Source organism: Pelodiscus sinensis, chromosome 1 (genome assembly GCF_052426305.1).
Source record: "Pelodiscus sinensis isolate ZL-2025 chromosome 1, ASM5242630v1, whole genome shotgun sequence".
NCBI classification, from domain to species: domain Eukaryota; kingdom Metazoa; phylum Chordata; order Testudines; family Trionychidae; genus Pelodiscus; species Pelodiscus sinensis.
The window spans coordinates 340,552,232-340,576,197 of record NC_143052.1 but is presented as its reverse complement, the minus strand read 5'-3'; the positions used below and the strand labels follow the sequence as shown (position 1 = coordinate 340,576,197).

Genomic DNA, 23,966 nt, shown 5'->3' with positions numbered 1-23,966 from the left:
GAGAGGCTCAGTTTTTCAAAGCAGTGGTTCCCTAAAATCATTCACTTGAAGTAGCACAGGTAGTGCAGGTAGCATAATCTATCCTTATTATTGCCCAATGCTGTCAATTCTAGGACCTTGCCTTCAGATGCTTATAACTTTGCAAAACTTAAGCCAGACATTTTCTCACTTGGTTTGAGCCTCAGGCTGAAATTTTGGAAAGTTTCAGAGAAGATGATTCAGCCATTACTGAGAAAATGCCCTCCATAAGACAGAAGTCCATGGGAAAAAATAGTTTGCAATCATGGAATTAAAAACCGTACCATAATGTGCACACACATGGGAGCTGAGTTCATTGAACAGGCAATCTTAAGTGTAACATTTCCTACCTTTTGAATGTTTGACTTTGCAACCTTAACATTATTTTAGTCTCATTTTAATATATTATTATCTACAATGAATAAAAGCAAATTCTAAACTTCAAGATATGTAACTGTGTTTAAAATGAATCTTTGTGTTAATTGATGACATATTAATTTCCTTTCCTATGCAGCACACGGCGACCAATCTCCCTTTGATGGAAGGGGAGGAGTACTGGCTCATGCCTTTGCACCAAGCCCAGGGATAGGAGGAGATGCTCATTTTGATGAAGCTGAGAAATGGTCACAAAATCATATAGGTAAAGTATTTCCTGTGCCCGTCGCAACAAATTCAGCTCCTTCTACACAAAGCCCTGGCATTTTCTTCCTATAACTGTTTGTCCCTCTCTCTTATATATAATGTAACATACTTACCTTTGCCTGCCAGAGCATATATATAAGGTCTGTATTCTGTGGAGCTCAAATCACTTTACAAAAGTGGGAGAGCAATATTATCCTGGTGTTTTTGTAAGTTAGACACAACTTTAAGTGATTGTCAAAAGTGATCTCCATTAACAAAAGGAGAGTCAGGAATAGATTGCAGGTTTCCTGACTTCCCATTCATGGCCTCTGAAAAATTCTTACTAAAACATGGGAGAGCAGATAAACTTAAATTAAACCTATAGGATTTCATCACAATGAAAAGATGTGAATTCTTCTGCTTGTGATTCTCCGTTCCATTGTATGTTAACAATTCTTTTCCTCTTTTTATTATATGAAAAATTTAGGAACAAATTTGTTCCTTGTTGCTGCTCATGAATTTGGCCATTCTTTGGGACTGGGTCATTCAAATGTTCAAGGTGCTCTGATGTACCCTATTTATCGCTACTGGGATCCAAACACCTTCGTCCTTCCAGATGACGACAGACAAGGAATTCAGCGATTATATGGTAATTTCAGTGTCAGATGTTAATTTTGATATAAAAAATACCAAAAAGGGACAGATTTTGTCATACTTTAAGTACCTTACTCAGACAGCCAAACTGATTTGAATGGTCTACTCTCTGAGCAAGGTACTACTCAGTGAGAGTACCTAAATTTAGATCAAGCCAACATGATATACTTTATCCCTTCCGCCTATTCTTTCTGGAGTCTAAGAGTAAGCTGTCCATATTGCAAAACCACCTAATGGAGTTATAGACCGGGACTGACAAAGGGTCCCCTACACACCAGTGCTTTGCAGAAATCAATGATGGCATGCTGCTAACCTAACTGCCAGTGAGTAGTACCTTGCTCTACCAAAGAGGATATTGAAAGCAGTATGGCTGCTTGCTGAATGTGAGATTGTGCAATGTGGCTGTGTCTAGACTGGCCAGTTTTTCCGCAAAAACAGCTGCTTTTGCGGAGAAACTTGCTAGCTGTCTACACTGGCTGCTTGAATTTCTGCAAGAACACTGACGATCTCATGTAAGATTGTCATTGTTCTTGCGGAAATACTATGCTGCTCCAGTTTGGGCAAAAGCCCTCTTGCGCAAATCATTTGCGCAAGAGGGCCAGTGTAGACAGCACAGTACTGTTTTGCACAAAAAAGCCCTGATGGCTAAAATGGCGATCGGGGCTTTTTTGCGCAAAAGCGCGTCTAGATTGGCACAGATGCTTTTCCGCAAAAAGTGCTTTTGCGGAAAAGCGTCCACGCCAATCTAGATGCTCTTTTCTGAAAATGCTTTTAACAGAAAACTTTTCCATTAAAAGCATTTCCGGAAATCATGCCAGTCTAGACGTAGCCTGTAAGTATGGCAGAATCTGGCCCTCACATCACTGTTCTCGGAGTCAGGACCTACTCATTCTAAGTTACAGTGGCAAAACTGTGCTCTAAAACTATGGCACTTGTGTGTGAACATTTGCTTCCATCAGACACTTCACAAAGGGACAGCAATCATGGTACATATTTCTCTGCATTTTGTCTCAAACAAATACCTTATTATTTCCGTATTTCTATTCCACAGGCAGAAAAAGAGAAAACTTCTAAAGAACCATGGTGTTTTTAAAGAGAATGAAGAAGTCAGCAAGTGTACTTTTCTTTCACACCAGAAATGTTTCATTTTATTTCTTTAAATGGCAAATGTTTGAAGCTCAATTTCTGCTCCTATACATTTAGGCTACGTCTAGACAGCAGTTCTATTTTGGGATATCCAAAGTATCCACAAATAGCTATTTCGCATCTTTAAATGCACCCATTACTTCGAAATATATTCCGGTGTCCCTGTAGCCCTCGTTCCATGAAGGTTAAGGCACTTGCTGGAATAGCGCTTTATTCTGAAATTTCAAAATAATCTATTTCAAAATTAGATTGAAATAAGATATGCAATTTGCGTAGCTCAAATTGCGTAGCTTATTTTGACCTACGGGTGCAGTGGAGATGCACCTTTACTGAGATTTGAAAACCTCTTTAAATGTATTCAGTAGTTTCTATGAAAATAAAAATTCTCCCAGCACTATTCTGCCATCCTACATTCCTGTCTGTCAAACGCTGGTGGTTTGCATTTCACTGGGGGGCTCGGTGACTACTATATGGTCAATGCATGCAGGACAAAAATTGTCAGGTGGGTGCTTGAAGTGCATCTAACATCACGATTTAGGCTCTCTGTTCCCAGCCCATTCCCTTCTCCTCCTTACTGCATATACATACCCAGACTCTGAGTACCCTCCACAAGGCCCAGAGAAAGCATGTAAGGCAGTGAGTGGTTCACAAAGTGTGGTCTGCAACCATCTTGCAGGTAAGCTGCAGGCTCTGGGTTCACACACCCCTATACTGGGGAGCCTACACTGGTGCTCCAGCTCTGCAGCTCCCCTCTTGGGGGAGGATCCTCATGGGCCAGATCTAGCTCATGGGGACAGGAAGCAGCTCCATGCACTCCCACTCCTCCTCCTCTGAGCAGGGGGATTGGCAGTCCAAGAAACTGTTCACCTGAAAGCTTTCCCTGCTGCTTCCATTGGCCAGATTCATGGTGCCTGAGAGCGACAGGAGGTACAGAGCCAGGTAAGTGTCGTCCCCTCCGCCCCACCTTCATATCCAAACTTCACACTCCCATTCCCGTCAGGCACCATTACTTTTTACCCTGCAAGGTAAAGTAAGGGCTGGCAGAGCCTTGAGAAGATTGGATGGGTGGCTCACGGACTGGTGGTGTTATCGAGTTAACATCAAGTCAACTCAGGGATGGTCTAGACAGTATGTGGACTGAAAGTAGGAGAAGTAGCAATCAGCTTAATCTGCAGCAAGGGAGATTTAGGTTCAATATTAGGAGAAACTTTCTAAGTAACTATAAAAACAGTTAAGCTAGGGAGTAGGCTTCAAAGGGAGGTTCTGGAATCTCCATCACTGGAGGTTTTTAAGAACCAGTTAGACAAAAGTGTGTAGGAATACTTGGTCCTGCCTCAGCACAGGGAGCTGGACTAGGGGGTCTTTCTAGGTCACTTCCACCCTGCATTTCTATGATTCTCTGTAGAGCTTAACTGGTGATCATCACAGCAAAACTGACCCTCCAGCCTTCACCCAGCTCCCGTCCAACGTGAATTATTAACAAATGAGCTGGTCCCTGATATAGAGAAGTCATAAGACCAGTGAGCCTAGCAGCCCTGTCAGTGATATCTCAGGACAGCCATTCCCTCATAGAACAGTGGGGGAAGCTAGGGGATCCAATCGTTCCTCCCTGATAAAGGTCTGCAAAGCACAAACAGGGACTTTGCTTAAAAAAGCAGAGATGCCTTCCCTCAATCACTATTACAGGCACCTATCCTAAGTCTGTAAGTAAACACATGGGCTACGTCTACATTGGCCCCTTTTCTGGAAGGGGCATGTTAATTTCAGAGGTCGTAATAGGGAAATCCGTGGGGGATTTAAATAAAAATGTCCAACGCTTTTTTCCGGCTTTTAGAAAAGAGCGTCTACACTGGCCCCGATCCTCCGGAAAAAGCACCCTTTTTTGAATAAGTAGGAATAAGATCCTCCAGAAAAGGGCGCTTTTTCCGGAGGATTGGGGCCAGTGTAGACGCTCTTTTCCGGCTTTTCTAAAAGCCGGAAAAAAGCGGCGGACATTTTTATTTAAATGCCGCGGGGGATATTTAAATCCCCCGCGGATTTCCCTATTACGACCTCTGAAATTAACATGCCCCTTCCGGAAAAGGGGCCAATGTAGACGAGCCCATGCAGTTCTCAGATAGCCTTCTGACCCAGAAAGAGGCTAGACAAGAGGGAGGGTAACTCACCTGAACAGTCAATGCCACTTACAGCCCAGAATTCATCAGCAACACTGAATTCCCAGAAAGACAAAGTGAAGATGATAAAAAAAACCAGACCCCATATCACTAGCTATAGGGTTTAGATCTAGCTTGGTGTGTATCACAGAAGAGTGGTTAGAGACCCCCAAGAGGCACTGGACTGAGGGTCTTCTACCATCTTAGTGGAGAAAGGGCAAGGGAGAAAACCCTGCATACTGGTTACTTACAGTGGATCTTCTGGAAACCTCAACTTCTCTGAGGGTATGTCTTCGCAGCAAAGTTATTTTGAAAAAACAGCCATTATTTCAAAATAACTTCACTAGCATCTACACAGTCAAACTGCTATTTCGAAATTCATTTGAAATAGCGGAGCACTTATTCCAAATTTGGTAAACCTCATTCCATGAGGAATAAAGCCAAATTCAAAATAGCTATTTCGAAATAAGTGCTGTGTAGACACATCGAAATAGGGGGCCTCCAGCCTTCCCAGGGTGCCCTGGTGGCCACTCCAGTCTCAACCAAGATCACTCCTCTCCTTCCTCCCTCCCCGGAGCCTTTAGGGGTTGACTCTGGCCACAGTGTCTGTGCCAGTTCCAAGCCTGCCAGGCCAGAGCCAGCAGTCACTACCCCTGACCCAGTGGCCCCAAAACATGAGCCAGCAAAGACTGGCAGCCAGCCCTCCACCACTCACCAGGAGCAGTCTGCCAGCTCCCAGGAGCCTGACAGGGGCTGGAGAAGGCGGGCACCTTCCTGGTCCAGGGTGGAGATCATGGACCTTATTCAGGTTTGGGGGGATTGCCCCCAATGTCCATGATCTCTGCACTAGAGAGAGGAATGCGGCCATCAATGGCACGATAGCTGCCAGCCTGGCACTAAAGGCCACATGTGAACCCAGGAGCAAGTTTGCATGAAAATCAAGTTGGTCTGGAGAGCACCCCAACCCTGAGCCTTGACCTTCCCCTCCCCTTTCTTCCCCTTGCTTCCTCCCCCCAACTTTTCCCCCTTCCCTCTCCCCCCCTCTCTTCTCCCCTCTCCCGCCTCCTTTCCCCAGTCTCACCAGAGTTTCATTCTCCCCCCTCTCCTCCGGGGTTTTGTTAAATAAAGATAGTTTGTGTTCATGAAAATACGTGTATTTTATTTGACATCAGGAAGGGGGCAGAGGGAGAGGTAAGTGGAAGGACGTGAGGGAGGAATGAGGCACAAGCCCCAGTGGGGCAGACCAGAAAGGCTCTGAGGGCTCCTCAGGATGGAAGCTCTCCCGCAGGGCCTCCTGGATACTGACAGCCCCCTGATGGACCTCTCAGATGGCAGCCTGCAGAAAGTTCAGACAGGACCGCAGCAACGCGTCCACGAAAAGCACCAGAGTGCCCAGGGGCAGCTCTGGCTTCATGTCGCAGAGTGCTGTGATGTCCCGAGTGAAGGCAACCAGAGCACACAGAGACAAAATGGTTTCCTGTCCCTCATGGAGGTAGGCAAGCAAGCAGGGAAACCTGAGAACTGGCTGTCCAGGGGGGTGCCTTTAAGCACAGGCCTCAGACAGCCTCAGGCAGCAGCCACACAAAGTAACTCCTGACCTGATGCCCTGCCGGACCTGGTTCTGTCCGGCCTTAAATGCGATTCACCGTCCACTCAGTGTGGACGCGCTATTTCGAAATAGCAAAACGCTATTTCAAAATGCATTTTGTGTGTAGACGCGCTATTTCGAAATAAGATAGTTTGAAATAATGCTGTAGTGTAGACATACTCTGAAAGAAGAAATCAAGCCCCTGAGTAATTGAAACAGATACTTCAAAGAGTTTAATTGGAAACATGTGCACAGTAAATACAAACACTATATTATTTACAGGGGAGGGTTATTTACAGGTGACCGTTTGTGAGACACAGCATGGCCAGCACCTGAGAAATAAACTTAAAGAGTCATCAGCATTTGTACAATGCCCCTTAATAAATATAATAACATGGGTTGGGATTAAGCTGCTGGATATGGAATGGAAAACAATCTCCAAAACAGGAAACACCACAAGATTAGGGGAACTCCTATTACCTAATATAGTGAATTATCAGAAAGTGTCAGTTCAACAGGGGGTCTCCATTGATCCCCTTCCCATATTCAGCCATCACAGGAAGATTCTCTCCCCATTGAGAACCACAGACAATGATATCCCAGACCCCCTCAGCCTTTTACCCTCCTTTGCTAACTGTTGTCTGGTGACTCCTCATAGGCCCAGAACCCAGGAGGGCAAGAGTAAAGTGCTGAGAGAGACTAGAAACCTAACTATTCAGGAAACTTTTTCTATAAGGTGGAGGATCATAGCCTCTAAATTTGGAGGACGAATGATATGTGCACAGTAAATACAAACACTATATTATTTACAGGGGAGGGTTATTTACAGGTGACTGTTTGTGAGACACAGCATGGCCAGCACCTGAGAAATAAACTTAAAGAGTCATCAGCATTTGTACAATGCCCCTTAATAAATATAATAACATGGGTTGGGATTAAGCTGCTGGATATGGAATGGAAAACAATCTCCAAAACAGGAAACACCACAAGATTAGGGGAACTCCTATTACCTAATATAGTGAATTATCAGAAAGTGTCAATTCAACAGGGGAAAACACTGATCCCCTTCCCATATTCAGCCATCACAGGAAGATTCTCTCCCCATTGAGAACCACAGACAATGATATCCCAGACCCCCTCAGCCTTTTACCCTCCTTTGCTAACTGTTGTCTGGTGACTCCTCATAGGCCCAGCACCCAGGAGGGCAAGAGTAAAATGCTGAGAGAGACTAGAAACCTAACTATTCAGGAAACTTTTTCTATGAGGTGGAGGATCATAGCCTCTAAATTTGGAGGACGAATGATATCTGCTGAGTACCTTCTTTGAAGGGCAGAGTGTTCTGAACTCCCAATAACATCAGAGGGAGTTTGAGGTCACTCAGCAACTTATGGGACTGGACAATACAAGCACAGTTAAAGGCCCTGGATATCTAAAGGAAATCACCAAAATCCACAGTTAGATGCTTAAATGCCAATTAAAGCCACCCTTAGTGAATTCCCCCGGCATGTGTAATCCCCTAAGTAGTATAAGGGCCCTACCATCAATCAAACGTTAGCCCTGCCCCCTGACCCCGGAAGTCCCGCCCCCTGACCGCCAGAATTCCCTTCTCCCCTGTCACCAGAAGGCCGGCCACTGGATGGTAGTACATCCGGGTCAAGAGGGACAGCTGACCGGGTGTCATGTGACCCCCGTTAGGCCCGTCCCCTGTCACCGGAAGTCCTGCCCTTTGGGGTAATTCATCCGGGGTCAAGAGGGGCAGGTGACCGGAAGTAAGGAGTGTCATGTGACCCCTCTAAGGACTCGCCCCGCCTCCCTCAACCAATCAGGAAGGGATTTTCCCCTGTAGGACCGCCCCGCGAACCGCTTTGACCAAGCGGGGGGGCAGTTCTGGGACCCGATGACCCGCCCAGCAGTGGGTCGTGTGACCCCTCTAAGAACTTGTCCCACCTCCCTCTACCAATCAGGAGGGGGTTTTTCCCTGTAGGACCGCCCCGCGAACCCCTTTGAGCAAACGGGGGGCAGTTTTGGGACCGGATGACCCGCCCAGCAGTGGGTTGTGTGACCCCTCTAAGAACTCGCCCCACCTCCCTCTACCAATCAGGAGGGTTTTTTTCCCTGTAGGACCGCCCCACGAATCGCTTTGACCAATCCGGGGAGTGCAGTTCCGGGACCCGTTGACCAGACCTGAGGCGGGTCGTGTGACCCCTCTAAGAGCTTCCCGTGACACCCTTTGCCAATCAGAGCATAGCACTTCCCCGTAAGTTCTAGCGCCACACAAAAGAGGCCATCTTGTTCCAAGAGCGCGTGTTTCAGAGAGCGTGCAAACGCTGAGCGGAAACATGGCTTCTTTCACCAACTTTGTTTTGGTGCCGAGAAGAAAGCGCTACATCAGCGACAGTTCCGAGGAGGAAGGAGAAGTTGAAGGGAGCCCTTTGGCCCAGCCGCTGATGGATACACCAATATCTGACGCCGAAACCAAACCGCTCACGATGCAGCCAGACAAGCTAGATGGCCTGGAGGAAGAAGGTGCCCATGGCTCTCAGGAGTCGGACAAGACGCTTGGAAAAGAAGCCAAATAGGTAAATGAAAGATCGAAGTTGGGGCATCATGGGGTTAGGAAACCGGGATTTTGTAAACTTTAAAAAAAAAATGACCAGAGCGTCTTACATTATTTCTTTCTGGCAATCTTTTGACAGCTTGACGATGCCTTTCTAGCTGACCGTCAGACCCGGGACAGCATTGCATCGGACGAGGAAGACGAACCGGGCCCACCTTGTTTTTGCTCAACACTGATACAAAGCATTGAAGAGAACGCCAAGGATGACGGCCATGAAGAATTCAGGAGGTGGCTGTGCATTGACCTAGTTGAGCCAGTGCCACATCATAAGCGTAAAAAAGTTATGCGCTCTATTGTACGCGTTGGTGTTTATACCGTCCTTAGTCAGAATCAAGTGAGCGTGCTGAAAAAGAAACGCACGCTTATAAAAACATTGTCTAATAAAAGGGTCTCGCTTAAAAGAAAGAAGCATCTGGTGAAGCAGTCTGGGGGGTTTATCGGCCCTTTGTTAAGTTTTGCTGTTCCTCTGATAACGGGGCTTTTGAATAACCGATAATGGAGTATGCAGAAAAAATGTACCTGGTGCCCAGCCATCAGCTGGAGCAATTAAGGGCTCCCCCTCCAGTGGAGGAAAATATCAGAACAACTGCAACTCGCTTACTGGATGCTGAAATGAAGTCTGTTCTTCAAAGGACTGACTTAGCCGAATACGAAAAGGCTAAACTCTACAGCGCTGTGCTTCAGAGATACCTAACGTACGTGAGGCAAAGTGATGCAGATAAAAGGAAAATAAGTCTGTTTCTACCAGAACAGAGTGACACCGCCAAACCTCCAGAAACAGAAAACACCTCAGACTCTGTGGTTCAGGAGCTGTTGGATAACGTGAATAAGCGTTATAAGAAAAACGCCTCAGTGTTGCTAAATAAGCTGGGCCAGGATAAAACTATCGCTTCCTGGAATGATAAAGGTGCATTTGTGTACAAAGGCTCGGTGGTGAATGGTTCTAACATGCTTGACTTAGTCAGAGCCGTCACCCAGACGCGTTCTGTCCCTAGTAGACATGTACCTAAAGGATGGGATGTGTTTATCAATGCCATGGCAGAACTAAACGTCCCATCTTCCATCATGGGCAGTGCAGACAACAGAGTTCTTTTGGAACGCCTGAAGGCCTCAGCCACTGACGCTGGGATGGATCGAGAAACACCAACTCCTTTTTTGCCTTCTAAAAAACAAAAATTGGCTAAACTGTCTGACTGGCTCAGTGTGTGAAGTTTGTCATGTTCTAAAAATAATTTTTGAACTTGATCACATTTTGCTTTAAATAAAACACTTCTCTATATATAGAATATCTATTTAATAGATATATATTATGTCTAGGTATTTTTTCTGAATTGTTCATTGTTTTTAAGAAGAAAAATTAAGAAAAACAACCATCAGTTGCCTTTAAACCCCTCACCTGGGGTGCTTTACTGCGTGTCAATTTAATTTTCACATCCACCCCGTTCAACAAAAGTTTTTCTTGAAAAAACAGGTGGCTGTGTAGATGACCCAACAACTCCATTGTCCTGCTCTGGGACGTCAGCCTTGCACACCTCACAAATCCTAGATTCTCACCATCCAGCTCTGTTTTTTCGTGTTGTCCAGGAGTGTCTTTGTAAAACAGTCCGGCGGAAAATTGTGTAGCGAGGGTGTCGTCTCTGTAATTGAGAACCGATTCAATAAAGGCCCTGTAAGGGTAACAGTTGTTGCTTTGGCTTATTAGGCGGTCTCCCAATGTAACGTCCAATTGACTGAAAATAGAGGCCACTGGGTAATTCACCAGGCCTACCGCGGCATCCCTGGGGAGTGCAGTCCCATCGCCTTTTACTATCTTGCAACAAAGGTAGAGTAGCGTGTTGTTTAAATCCATATAATCTATGCCATTCCCTGCTATAAAAAAGTCGATGGGGGCAGTTTCTGTCACGGCTGACAGAGGCGGCACCTCGATGTAGATGCTTTTCTCAATGCTGGTCTGCGTAGGGGCTATCTGAAACAAGTCTAGTTCAGATTTGGTGCACTCTTCCGACCCGCAGTGAAGAAAGCCATGTTGACTAAAATATATCTCTTTTACCAGGTACAGAGCGTGTCCTCTTTCTCCCTGGCTTCCTCTTGGACTTTTGCTTATGGCCTGTCCTGCGTGTCAAGGCTCTTCTTTTAAAGGGTTTCGGGGGTCCTGTGCGTCGCGGATATGACGCATTTCTCTTTCTCTTCCTCCTTTTAATATACATCAGCCCTGACCCTTCCTGTTTAGCCGGATTCCCCACCTTCTCCAAGACAGCCTGGGAAACGTGGCCTACCACATCTCTGGCTATGTTTTGAGCGGCTGTTTTTATGTGGGGTTTAATAATCTCTAGCCCTCTTCGCAAAAGCGGTACAGCTTTTCGAAAAAGGCTACGGAATATACCGCCCACGCCGGCCCCGTACATCACAGGGGCTCCATGATATCCAGGAAGGGCATATCCAGCCTGGGCTTTGTAATAGTTGCTGTAGACTTTGGAGTCACCGTAATTTTTTACGATCGCCATAATAGTGTTTTGCTTTTTAGAAACCTCGCTCTTTCCGGGAACGCAGGTGCAGCTTCACAATCACCTTGCCAAAGCGAAATGAAACGCATCTGTTTTGATCCGTCTTTATTTCAATGGTGATGGTGTCGATGTGGTGTTGACTGATGGGTACGTAATGAGGCTTATCGTAGGTGATGGTAACAAACTCATTGTTATTTCCTCTGACAGGGACGCAGCGTAACAGGGGGACAGAAAAGTCCCCCACAAACTGGTGTTCTACAATATCCGTGTATAGATACAAGGAGTTGAAACCCCCTGTGATGTCTGCTGAGAAGGGACTCTTCTGGACACTGTGCCCGGGGGCCAAACCCAGAATGTTAGCTAGCTCCCCGAGGGTAGAAAACGTAGCAGTAGCATCGGTGGATTTAAGTCTACATTTTCTACTCACGGGGTCATAATTCATGATAACATCAGGCGGTCCAGAATGACGTGCCACAATGCTATTCATATGTTCCAATAATTCGGGTATAGTTGAGTAATAACCTCGCCGTAGGATATAACTCCATGGTTTATCTCCAAAGGTGATTTGGAAAGGGGTGTCCTCAGTAATGTTGTTCCAGCTGTGTGGATATTGTATTTCCGCTAACCCCACTTCCTAGGCCCCCGGGAGATCCAACGACTTTATTAGCTGTATTGTAAAGGCCGAGCTGGTGTTTTGGGGAAAAACCCCAGAGCTGGCGTTGCTGGGCAGAGTGATGTAGAAGCCCCCGTCCCCCATTTCTCTCCTTGCAGGTGGGATTGTTTTTATTCTCGCTTAAACGTTACAGAGTTGAGAAGCTTCTACCCAACTGTTAAATTTGTTGGGCCACCCCAGCCATTTCACCAATAGCTGCTTTTTTCTTCCTTTCCCTTTCTCTGCTAGAACTTTTTCAATCCTGTAAATCCTGTCTTGTTTGGGGTTCACCTTTTGTAATTCTTCAGGGTAAAACGACCCCGTCACTGTCTCACCCTCATAATCTTTTAATCGGTAGACAGGTCTCTCACCCCTGGTTAAGGCTTCATCCACTATGAATATCTCATCGGTAAATGTTTGTTCATAACCTTTTTTAAAGGCACCTTTGGTTTTAGAGAGTCTCACGTGGTCCCCTTTTCTAAAAGGAACAACAGCCTGTTTTATTTTAACATCATCTCCATAAACACTTTTCCAGACCTTCAGAGAATTGGCGGGGTTCACATCAGCAGGTCTGGTCCGTATAGTTCTGTGAAAGCTCCAGCTGTAACTCTTTATAAACTCAGATAATATGTCAATGTAGCGAAAGGTATTGTGGGCTGTAAAATATCTCCACATCCTAGATTTTAAAGTTCTGTTAAATCGCTCCACAACCCCCGCTTTGACTTCATTGTTAGTAACAAAATGGTGGACACCATGCCGCTTTAACAATCCACTTAAAGGTTTGTTTAAAAATTCTTTTCCCCGAGCCGTTTGTAATTTTTGAGGCACGCGACCTTCGCTGAAAATAGCTTTAAAGGCCTTGGCTACCTCCTTGCCCGTCTTGTCCTTTAGGCCTAAGGCCCAGGCATATTTTGATAAAATGTCTATCACTGTTAAAATATACTTAAAACCGCTGTTGCGTTTGGAGAACCGGTGCATATCCACCAAATCTGCTTGCCATTGTGCATCCACGTCTGAGACAATGGTCTTGTCTCTTTTAAAATGTATTCGAGCAGGCTTGTGCAAAGAGTAAGCGTCTTGGTCCGAAAGCCATGATGTTACCTGTCTTCTGTTCAAAGTTTTACTGTGCTTTTTGACTGCTTGAAACAGAGGGTTCACCCCACCAAAGCTGCCAGCTTCCCTGGGGGTGTAATATATTTTCTCTAACAGAGCAATCTGCGTAGACATGACTGTTATTTGTGTTAGTAAAAGATGCTGTAAGTATGGAAGGAACACATTCACACCAACACATTTAATACAAGTTTTATTAAGCATCTGGATTAACACACCCTTTTACAGCCATCTGCAAATGGGCACCATGACACCCCCACCACTATCGCTATTAGGGAGTCCGAGTTAATTCATTCTTGCACGTTTGTTCTCGAGATCCATGTGTCAGATATGAGCAAAAAAAGCGGGCACAAGATAGATTTACTCCCACAGGATTACCGATGTGCAATTTCTCAAAGGTTTCTAGAAAGTCATCGTCGACCTGGCAAGAGATTGTCAAAAAAGAGAATAAGCTACAGCTGCTGGTTTTTAGATTCACAAAACACCCATGATGCCCCCCACCTCGATTTTTTCATTTACCTGTTTGACTTCTTTTCCGTTCACCTTGTCCGACTCCTGGGAGAGATGGGCAGCATCCTCCACAGGGACAGATAACGAGAGGCCGTCTAGCTCGTCAGGCTGCCGTGGGAGGAGTTGGGTTTCGGGATCAGATTCTGGTGTATCCAATAGCAGAGGGGGCAAAGGGCCCCTTTTCGCCTCTCCCTCGTCCTCGGAACTGTTGCTGATGTGGCACTTTCTTCTCATGTGGTGGAAGGCCCTCGTCACCAAAACAAACTCCAAACTTCTGGTGGGGGTGGTGAAGGAGTCCATGTTTCCGCTCAGCGTTTGCACGCTCTCTGAAACACGCGCTCTTGGAACAAGATGGCTTCTTTTGTGTGGCGCTAGAACTTATGGGGAAGTGCTATGCTCTGATTGACAGAGGGTGTCACGGGAAGCTCTTAGAGGGGTCACACGACCAGCTTCCGGTCTGGTCAACGGGTCCCAGAACTGCACCCCCCAAATGGTCAAAGCGATTTGTGGGGTGGTCCTACAGGGAAAAAAACCCTCCTGATTGGTAGAGGGAGGCAGGGTGAGTTCTTAGAGGGGTCACACAACCCACTACTGGGCGGGTCTTCCGGTCCCGGAACTGCCCCCTGATTGGTCAAAGCAGTTCACGAGGCGGTCCTACAGGGAAAAAACCCCTCCTGATTGGTGGAGGGAGGTGGGGCGAGTTCTTAGAGGGGTCACACGACCCACTTCTGGGCGGGTCATCCGGTCCCGGAACTGCCCCCCGATTGGTCAAAGCGGTTCGCGGGGCGGTCCTACGGGGAAAGCCCTTCCTGATTGGTAGAGGGAGGCGGGGCAAGTCCTTAGAGGGGTCACATGACACCCCTTACTTCCGGTCACCTGCCCCTCTTGACCCCGGATGTATTACCCCCAAGGGCGGGACTTCCGGTGACAGGGGACGGGCCTAACGGGGGTCACATGACATCCTTTTTTACTTCCGGTCACCTGTCCCTCTCGACCCGGATGTACTACCCTCCAGGGGCGGGACTGCCGGTGACAAGGGAGAAGGAACTTCCGGGGAGTCGGGGGGGGGGGACTTCCAGGGTCAGGTGGCGGGGCTAATGTTTGATTGATGGTAGGGCCCTTATACTACTCTCCTACCCCATAGCAGAGCTGGCCGCATACCACCAAGGTCTAGCTTCCCACCGAAGTATATGAGGTGCAAGCTGGAAACAAGCTGGCACAGACAGAGCACATTGTCCTCCAGCAATCCCTCTCTTGTTCCCATTCAAGGTAGCAGGAGCTCTTTGATCTATTTGTCTGTGCTTCATTCCCCGAGCACTCATCCAGGTCAGATGTCTCTTAGGACCTGAGTTGCCACCATCTGGACAATGGGACTTGGGTCATTCTGTAGTACCTGGAGAGCTGGAATTACAGAGAATATGACTCACTTTTCATATAGTCACCTATGCCTGCAGTAGCTGGAGATTTAGTACCAGTGAGTACCAAGCTACAGAAGCTCTCTGTACAAACAAAGCTTTAGGTTCCTCCATTGGGATCCTTCCAAGCTCCAAACTGAGATGGAGGAGGGGGGAGAGGGGAGACCCTGACCCTACCAGAAACTCATCCAATTGGAAGGTGCTCCATTGACTCAATAGCTTCTGCTTTTAAGTTATTTTACATCTCCTGACAGAAATAAATCTGATGGTGTGGAGTTTGGGGTAGCAAAAAGTGGCTTCCAGGGAGCCGATGGAGCCCAAAGAGTGGATCACACAGGTTGGGAAGAGGCATTGCCAGGATAGCCAGGAGATGCACTGACTTATATCACACTGGCTGCAGTTTCCTCCAGGTACGTCTACACCGCAAAGTTAATTCAAAATAACAGCTGTTATTTTGAATTAACTTTAATAGCATCTATACATGCAAACCGCTATTTCGAAATTAATTCGAAATAGCAGAGCGCTTAATTCAAATTTGGTAAACCTCATTCTACGAGGAGTAACACCAAATTTAAAATAGCTATTTCAAATTAAGTGCTGTGTAGACAATTAATTCAAAATAGGGGGCCTCCAGCCCTTCCCAGGGAGCCCTGGTGGCCACACTGGGCACAACCAGGAAAACTTGCTCTCCTCTCCCCCTGGCCCCAGAGCCATTAAAGGGATAGACCCTGGCCCGTGCCAGATCCAAGCCTACCAGCCAAGAGCCAGCAGTGGCCACTGGGGCCCCTGAGCCAGTAGCCACAAAACGTGAGCCAGCAAGGCACTGGCAGCCAACCCTCCACTGCTCCTCAGGAGCAGTCTGCCAGCACCCAGGAGCCTGACAGGGGCTGGAGAAGGCGGGTGCCTTCCTGGTCCAGGGTGGAGATCATGGACCTTATTCAGGTTTGGGAGGGATGCCCCAGCATCCATGATCTCCGCACTAGACAGAGGAACACGGCCGTCAATGGCAGGATAGCTGCCAGCCTGGCCACCAAAGGCCACATGCGAACCCAGGAGCAGGTTTGCATGACAATCAAGTTGGTGCGGTGAGACCCCCAACCTTGGGCCCTGATCTTCCCTTCTCCTTTCTTCCCTTTGCTTCTCCCTTCCAACTTCCTCCTCCCAGGTTTCACCCTCCCCTCTCCCACCCACTCTATTCCTCTCTCCCACCTCCTTTTCCCAGTCTCCCCAGAGGTTCACCCTGTTGTTCAATAAACCCAGTTTCTATTTTTGAACATACATGTCTTTTATTTGACATCAGGAAGGGAGGCTAGGGAGGAGTAAGTAGATGGACGTGAGGGAGGAATGGGGCACGAGCCCCCGGTGGGGAGGACCGGGGTGGCTCTGAGGGCTCCTCGGGGTGGACACTCTCCTGCAGGGCCTCCTGGATCCTGACAGCCCCCCAATGGACTCCCCAGACGGTAGCCTGCAGCAAGTGCAGCTGGGCTGATGGCAACAACCCTACGAGACGCACCGGTGTGCCCAGGGGCAGCTCTGGCTCCATGTGGCCGAGTGCTGTGGTGTCCCGAGTGCAGGCACTCAGGGCACTCCAAGACAGGACTGCTTTGTTGTCCCTCATCGGGGTAGACAAGCGAGCGGGGAACCCTGAGAACTGTCTGTTCGGGGTGGGGGTAGGGTCCCGTGAAGCACGGAGCTCAGTTAGCCTGAGGCAGCAGCCCCACACACTATGTCCTAACCTGATGCCCTGCCAGCACTGGTTCCGGCCAGCCTGAACTTCGGTTCAGGGTCCACTCAGTGTGGACGCGCTATTTCAAAATAACAAAATGCTATTTTGAAATAGGTTTTGTGTATAGATGCATAATTCGAATTAGCTTAATTCAAATGAACAATTTCGAATTAAGTTAACTTGAATTAACGCTGTAGTGTAGACGTACCTCTTTCAGAGCAGACTAAAGCTGAATCTGTCCTTTGATGTGTGGCTGATGCACTTCACACCTGTGGTATCAGTTACTGCTTGCTTGTCAGCTAAATTTCCTTATAACTCACTAATGAATAGGATTTCACCTGTATTTGTTACTTACAGGTCAACAGATGTTCCATGTCCAGCCATTTCATATTTTTGGTGTCCGTATGTTCCAGGATGATGCCTAAATAAGCAGTGTAAAATAAACATCAATAAAAAACCTTCTCTTGTTAAGTGCAAGGTGATAACATTGGCCCTTTGGCTTCTATTGTGGGTCTAAGGTGAGCTGTAGGCAAGAAAATACTAGAAAAGTTTAGCGTCCACACTGAAGAGAATAAGAGAAAAAAATTAAGAATGTTTACATAAAACCTCATTTGCTTTAAACAATCTATGTTCCTCTTGCCACTGCTGTCAGTTATTGGAGATATACTAGGATAGTGTATTAATCTAGTGGTGTGAACAAAGGGCTGGGGCCAGGAATAAGTGCGTACTAAGCAAGGATCTCACATGGATAAATTAATTAGGCCACAATGCTTGCCTGGCTTGCATGGGCGTGCTAAGGAAAGGATGGCACAGGGCCAAAGGGGAGGAATCTAGTGCTTCCTGGGCAAGGCAATCAGGAACCTGCAACAGCAGGCACTGTGTGGCGGTGGCCTGCCTACCTCCCAGTGATGAAGCACCAGTAAGGAACAGTGAACAACACTGAGCTTAGGTCTATAGTTTGAGTCCACACTAACTCTGACTACTAAAAATAGAATGCAGGTAAGATGACAGAAGCAGTCGGAGGAGCTAGCCACCTTGAGAACAGACTTTTGGGTTTGGATGGGATCATCCTTGGAATAGTTAACCCCTCCTGCTACTCCTGCCACAGCTACTCTATTTTTAGCACACTAGTTTGATCGGAGAATAAACATACCCTACGTGACAGTGTGCCAGCCTCTGCTACTAAATGACTGCGCCATCTCAAAGCATTCTATTGCAACTTACAAATTCCTCCTAACACCACACTGGAGAAGTAGGAGAACATTAACATCTCCATTTATGCATGAGAAGTCACAGCACGGAGAGATTAATAGTAGCTCAGTGCTGCACACAGGGACTTTTTCTGTCTACCTCAAAGGGAATACCAAAAGGGACACGGCACACTTTCTCTCACCAGCTAACTTGGCTGCAACTGCCCGGATCTCTTCCCAGCTGCTGCAGAAGTATGTGATGGTAGTTTTGTAAAAGTTCTCCAGTAGCTCAGCCTTCTCTTTGGCCTAGAGAAAATCAGGGACACATGAGCTCTCTCTGGCTAGAAATGCCCTTTGACTGCCAACACATGCCTTTACAAACCACAAGTAAACAGTCTGTGTTCCTCTTGCCACTGCTGGCAGTTATTGGACTCACTCAGACTTTTTTTTTAAGTTAAACAAGTAAATAAAAGAAAGGACAGGAGGCTGTGTAGAAGTGGGGAAAGTGGGAATCTATGGCAGATTTACATTCCTCTCACCCTCAGTCCTGTATCCCACTCTAATAGGGTACGTCTACACTACAACGTTAATTCGAACTCACTTAGTTCGAATTACTTAATTCGAACTAAGCTAATTAAAACTAACGGATCTAGACTAAAAAACTAGTTCGAATTAGCGTTTTACTAATTCGAACTAGCATGTCCACATTAAGTGGACCCTGAACCGGGCTTAAGGATTGCCGGAAGCAGTGCCGGCAGGTCATCAGAGGAGGACTTAGAGCGTGGAGATGCTGTCTCAGGCTAGCCGAGGGCTGTGCTTAAAGGGTCCCAACCCCCACCCCGGACAGACAGTTCTCAGGGGTGCCCCGCTTGCAAAGCAGTCTTGGCTTGGAGTGCCCGGAGTACCCACACTGGGCACATCACAGCACTTGGCCATCAGACCGGCTGCACTTGCCGCAGCCTGCCATCTGGGGAGATGGGGCAATTGGGGGGCTGCAGGAGAGCTTCCACCACAAAAGCCCGCAGAGCCAGCCCAGTCCTCCCCACCGGGGGCGCGTACTCCATTCCTCCCTCAACTCCTTCCACTTACCCTTCCTAGCCCCTCTTCTTGATGTACAAAATAAAGGACAATTGTGTTCAAAAATGGAATCTGTCTTTATTGAACAAAACTGGGGGAGACTGGGAAAAGGAGGTGGAAGAGGGGAAGAGAGAGGGTGGCAGAGGGGAGGGCAACTAAAATGATCAGAGGTTGGGAACAGGTCTCATATGAAGAGAGGCTAAAGAGACTGGGACTTTTCAGCTTAGAAAAGAGGAGACGGAGGGGGGACAGGATAGAGGTCTCTAAAACCAGGAGTTGGGTGGAGAGGGTGCATACAGAAAAGTTCTTCATTAGTTCCCATAAAGAAGGACTAGAGGACACCAAAGGAAAGGAATGGGTAGCAGGCTTCAAACTAGTAACAGAAAGTTGTTCTTCGCAAAGCACAGAGTCAACCTGTGGAACTCCTTGCTGCTGGAGGCTGTGAAGGCTACAACTAGAACAGAGTTTAAAGGGAAGTGAGATCAAGCCATGGAGGTTGGGTCCATGGAGTGGTATTAGCCAGGGGGTAGGAGTGGTGTCCCTGCCCAAAGTTTGTGGAAGGCTGGAGAGGGATGGCACGAGACAAATGGCTTGGTCACTGTCTTCGGTCCATCCCCTCCAGGGTCCCTAGGGTTGGCCGCTGTCGGCAGACAGGCTACTGGGATAGATGAACCTTTGTTCTGACCCAGGATGGCCATTGTAAGCTCAGTGCTCAGGGTCGGGGGTCTCAGTGGACCCCCTTGATTTTCATGCACACCTGCTCCTGGGTGGCCAGGCTGGCAGCTCTCCTGCCCTAGCCGGCCACCTTCCTGTGCCTAGTGCGGAGATCGTGGATGAGGTCCACGATGTCCGCACTAGCCCAGGAGGGAGCCCGCCTTTTGCGGTCCCGGGCAAGCTCCCAGGACCCGCCAGCCTGGTCCCGGGAAGAGGGGGAGGGCTGGGGGGCATCGGGTGGGTGGCTCGATCCGCACCAGGTGCAGGGTCTGCTGGCTGGGTGCTGGCAGGCTTGCACCTGGCACGGGCACCGTAGCCAGCCCGTGCCCCTTTAAGGGGTCCGGGGCCGGGAGGGGGGCATAGAGTTTCCCTGGTGTTGGTCGGAGTGGCCACCAGGGAAAGCTGGGGAGGGCTAGCCTCCCACTAGTTCGCATTAAGGGGCTACACAGCCCTTAATTCGAACTAGTAAATTTGAACTAGGCTTAATCCTCGTGGAATGAGGATTACCTAGTTCGAACTAAGCGCTCCGTTAGTTCGAATTAAATTCAAACTAACGGAGCGCTAGTGTAGCACCTATGAAAGTTAGTTCGAACTAACGTCCGTTAGTTCAAACTAACTTTGTAGCGTAGACATACCCATAGATACTTACATTGCCCATCACACATTCCCCCTGCTTCTACACCACAAGCCTATGCTGTCAATAATCTCATATAATTCTGTAGGTCACTCACAAGGTGTCTGCAGATATCCATCTGGAGCTCCTCAGGGTTCAGCTCGGTTCTCCAACTAAGATGCTCATTAAGTATAGTTTGGAGCCTCTTCAGTCCCAAAAATGGGGCACAGAGATGAAATGTAGCTCTGCACTCCTGAAAAAGAGGGTTGCACCACTGAATTGTTCCATAACACGTATTGTGCTCATTCAAATGGAACTCATGTCCTTGACTGCTCATCTACCCCAAGAATAAAAGGGATTCCCCTGAAGTAATAGACAGAAAATATGCCAGCATGACTTTAATAGGGGGAAAGGGATTCTACTTCTGGAGTATTGCATCCAATTCTGGGCACCCCATTACTTAAAAAATGTTGATACATTGGAGAAAGTCCAATGGAGGGCAACAAAGATGATTAGGAGGCTGGAACACATGATTTACAAGGAGAGGCTGAGGGATTTGGGATTATTTAGTCTTCAGAAGAGAAGAGTGAGGGGAGCTTTGATAGAAGGCTTTAACTACCTGAAGGGGGATTTCAAAGAGGATGGAGAGAGGCTGTTCTCAGTGGTACTAGATGACTGAATGAGGAGCAATGGTCTCAAGTTACAGTGGGGGAGGTCTAGGTTGGAGATTCGGAAAAACTATTTTCCTAGGAAGGTGGTGAAGCACTGGAATGGCTTACCTAGGGAGGCAACGGAACCTCTAAATCTAGAGTTTTCAAATCCTAGCTTGACAAAGCCCTGGCTGGGATTGTTTAGTTGAGGCTGGTCCTGTTTTGGGCAGGAGGTTGGACTCAGTGACCTCCTGAGGTCTCCTCCAAACCTATGGTTCTATGATTTTATAATACTGAAAACTGGAGATAGCAGCAATGTTTTTTCAGAACAGATGTAGCTATGAAAGCTGCTTCACTAGGCATAGCTGTGGTCTTTCCTCTGTTGTGGGGAGGCAGGAATGTGGGGTGCAGAGATAGGCAGGAATGAACTCTTGGGATCAGACCCATGACCTATCCTGAACTCCAGTGAGACAACCCTGGCTGCTAAGGACCAGCCTGTCTGGGATTGACTCAAAAGGAGGGCAATGAACTGAGGGAAGAATTTAGGTCTCCACTGCGGGAAGGAATAGCAGAGCTCCCCTGGCATCAGGAGGAAGATTCTTTTTGCTTAGTAATTAAGTCACTGTCATTCTTACCATTGAAACCTCAGGGCTTGGATCTTGCAGGTGCAGCAGAAGCGTGACCCAGCTCTGTCTAACCTGCTTGGCAAAATAGTCCTTCCATTTTCTCTTTGCAGAGCCGGCCAGGATACCAAACAGGACAAAGGCCAATGCACGAAGAGTGTTGTCCTCCTATAGCCAAGAAAGCCACACAGGTTGGTAACGAAGAAATAACCACATCATGTATCTAGCACAGCTGTCTCTTCTACATTAGGGTAGAGTGATTCCAACTACAGAAGTTTAAAAGAACTGGAATTAATCAAGTTTGGGCCAAATGTGTTGATTCATCAAAATACTTTGAAGACAGTTCAATTTTGACAACATTCTTCCAGAAGCCAAGTAGGGGTACTTGGTCAGCTTCTTGGTGACCCATCTAGCAGGCTAACTGGGATCTTGGGCTTCCTGGCCCTCACCTTCAGAACAGCCTGTCTGGCAGGCTGACAAGGAGCCAGGAAATGTGCACCCTGGCACCTCTAATTCCCAGTGTTTCCAGGTTCCCTGTCTCCAGCATAGTCTGCCAGTAGACTGCCCTCAGGCAAGGCTCCCAGTAGAGCTGGGTTGAGAATAGTATTACTGTTTCACAAAGAGTTTTGAAATTTGGGCTGGGGGGTGTGTCCCCCAAATAGGAACAAAACCAAAATTTGAAATCTCAAACTTCTCTGCAAAATGGAATAATTTCAACCATCTGACATAAAAATCGTATGGAGCAGGCCCAAAACAGTCTATTACACCCTGTATGCCCATTTTCCTTGGTATGCAGCTACCTAATCTAGTATTCATACTTCCTTTGCCATTCTCATTGGAAATAAAGATGAACAGAAGGGTGAGACTGAAGGAGCAGGGATGGCATCCTCATTTTCTTAATTCTCTGCTCCTCCATAAAACACATCTCTTCCCTAAGGCCTAAAATCACTTCATTCTGACATGAACAATGCCCAGTGAGGACACATCATGCATTGTAAATGGAGCCTCATCAATGTCAGCTGAACTGGGGTTGAAGGCTTCTGTTCACGTACATTATCGAAGTACTTCCGGATCTGTGTGGTGAGGTCTCTGAAGGAAGAACCTATGTCCTTCCCTTTCAGCTCGTTCAGAACGTTGGCCAGGGCCTTCAGGCTTTCGACAATGACTTCAGAACTGAAAGTGTCTTCTAAAGTCCTGATCAGTGCCTCCAGAAGAAACTTCTTGTACTTTTTCACCTGTTCAGACGTATGACATTAAAAAACACTTTCCACTAACCACATTTCTAATATGTTTTTTTAGCAATTATGAAGCAGTGGGAATTTCATCTGCCCCCCTAGTGACCTATAGCTATATTTTACATCAGGTACTAGCTACAATAAGCCAAACTCTGTGCCATATTACACCTATGTAATCCTATTAGATTTCTAATTACTTAGATTTGAAGGCCAAAAGGGACCATTGTGATCATTCAGTCTGACCTCCTTCACAACACAGAACCTCCCCAAAATAATGTCTGTTTGACTAGAGCACCTCTTTTAGAAAAACAGCCCATCTTGTTTTTAAAGTTGCTACTGATAGAGACCCCACCACAACCCTTGGTAAATGGTTCCAATGATTAAAATTACCATTAAAATGTATGCCTTACTAGCAGTCTGAATTAGTTTAGCTTCATTCCCCCTCCCTCCCCCATTGAATCTAAAGGCACATTTTCTAGCCCTTTGAAAATTCTTGTGACTCTTCTCCAATTTATCAGCATCCTTCTTGAATTGCAGGCATGATCCTGACATAGTATTCTAGCAGTTCTCACACCAGTGCCATAAGCAGAGGTAAAATAACTTCTTTATTCTTATTCAGAATCCCTCTGTCTATGCCTCCGAGGATCACCTCAGCTCTTTTGGTCACAGCTTTGTACTGGGCGCTTACGTTCAGCTGATTATCTATCATGATTTGAGTTTTTTAGTGTCTCTGTTTCCTGGAATAGAATCTCTCATCGTGGAAATAAAGCCTACACTCTTCATTCCTAGGAGTATACATTTACATATGATCATATTAAGTACATATTGTTTCCTTATGCCCAGCTTACCAAGAGAACAAACCTGCTGTGTATTGACTGCAAAGAGGTTACAGGGGTATGAGAGAGCAGACGTTGGCCTAGTGCATTGTGCATGGCCTCTGTAAATCCTGAGCAATTGTTTCCTTTAGTTTCTCTAGTTATGCTGCATTGTATTCAGTATTCTATCTTACCTTCTCAGGTGCCCCATAGACTAAATTGCCTAGGCCTCTTACAGCCATTTGACGGACAATGCTGTTATTGTCCCGTGACCTTTCTTCTAAGCTATGTAAGATAGACTTAAGGATCTTCTTCTCCCTGAGTATGGGATCAGT

General features: G+C 47.0%; 2 protein-coding genes across 2 annotated transcripts; both read right to left on the bottom strand.

Annotated features, from left to right (window-relative positions):
• Positions 1-9,809: 9,809 nt before the first annotated feature.
• LOC142826578 (uncharacterized) lies at positions 9,810-13,909 on the bottom strand. The gene is made up of 2 exons (XM_075919514.2): positions 13,583-13,909; positions 9,810-13,484 (listed from the first exon to the last, which is right to left on the bottom strand). The coding sequence occupies exon 2, from the start codon at positions 13,265-13,267 to the stop codon at positions 12,095-12,097; it is 1,173 nt and encodes a 390-aa protein (XP_075775629.2). The 5' UTR covers positions 13,268-13,484; positions 13,583-13,909; the 3' UTR covers positions 9,810-12,094.
• Positions 13,910-14,832: 923 nt separating this feature from the next.
• On the bottom strand, positions 14,833-23,966 carry LOC142826579 (protein maestro-like). The gene is made up of 7 exons (XM_075919515.2): positions 23,826-23,966; positions 22,634-22,816; positions 21,594-21,749; positions 20,427-20,561; positions 18,108-18,210; positions 17,070-17,135; positions 14,833-14,974 (listed from the first exon to the last, which is right to left on the bottom strand). Exons 1-7 carry the CDS (start codon positions 23,871-23,873, stop codon positions 14,901-14,903), a joined length of 765 nt encoding a protein of 254 aa, XP_075775630.2. The 5' UTR covers positions 23,874-23,966; the 3' UTR covers positions 14,833-14,900.

Coding starts and splice junctions, on each gene's coding strand:
- LOC142826578 (XM_075919514.2), bottom strand. CDS start 13,267: ATGCTTAATAAAACTTGTATTAAATGTGTTGGTGTGAATGTGTTCCTT.
- LOC142826579 (XM_075919515.2), bottom strand. CDS start 23,873: ATGGCTGTAAGAGGCCTAGGCAATTTAGTCTATGGGGCACCTGAGAAG. Junction 20,562..21,593: donor CAAGCCCTGAGGTTTCAATG/GTAAGAATGACA, acceptor CCTCTTTTTCAG/GAGTGCAGAGCTACATTTCA. Junction 18,211..20,426: donor TGGATATCTGCAGACACCTT/GTGAGTGACCTA, acceptor GATTTTCTCTAG/GCCAAAGAGAAGGCTGAGCT.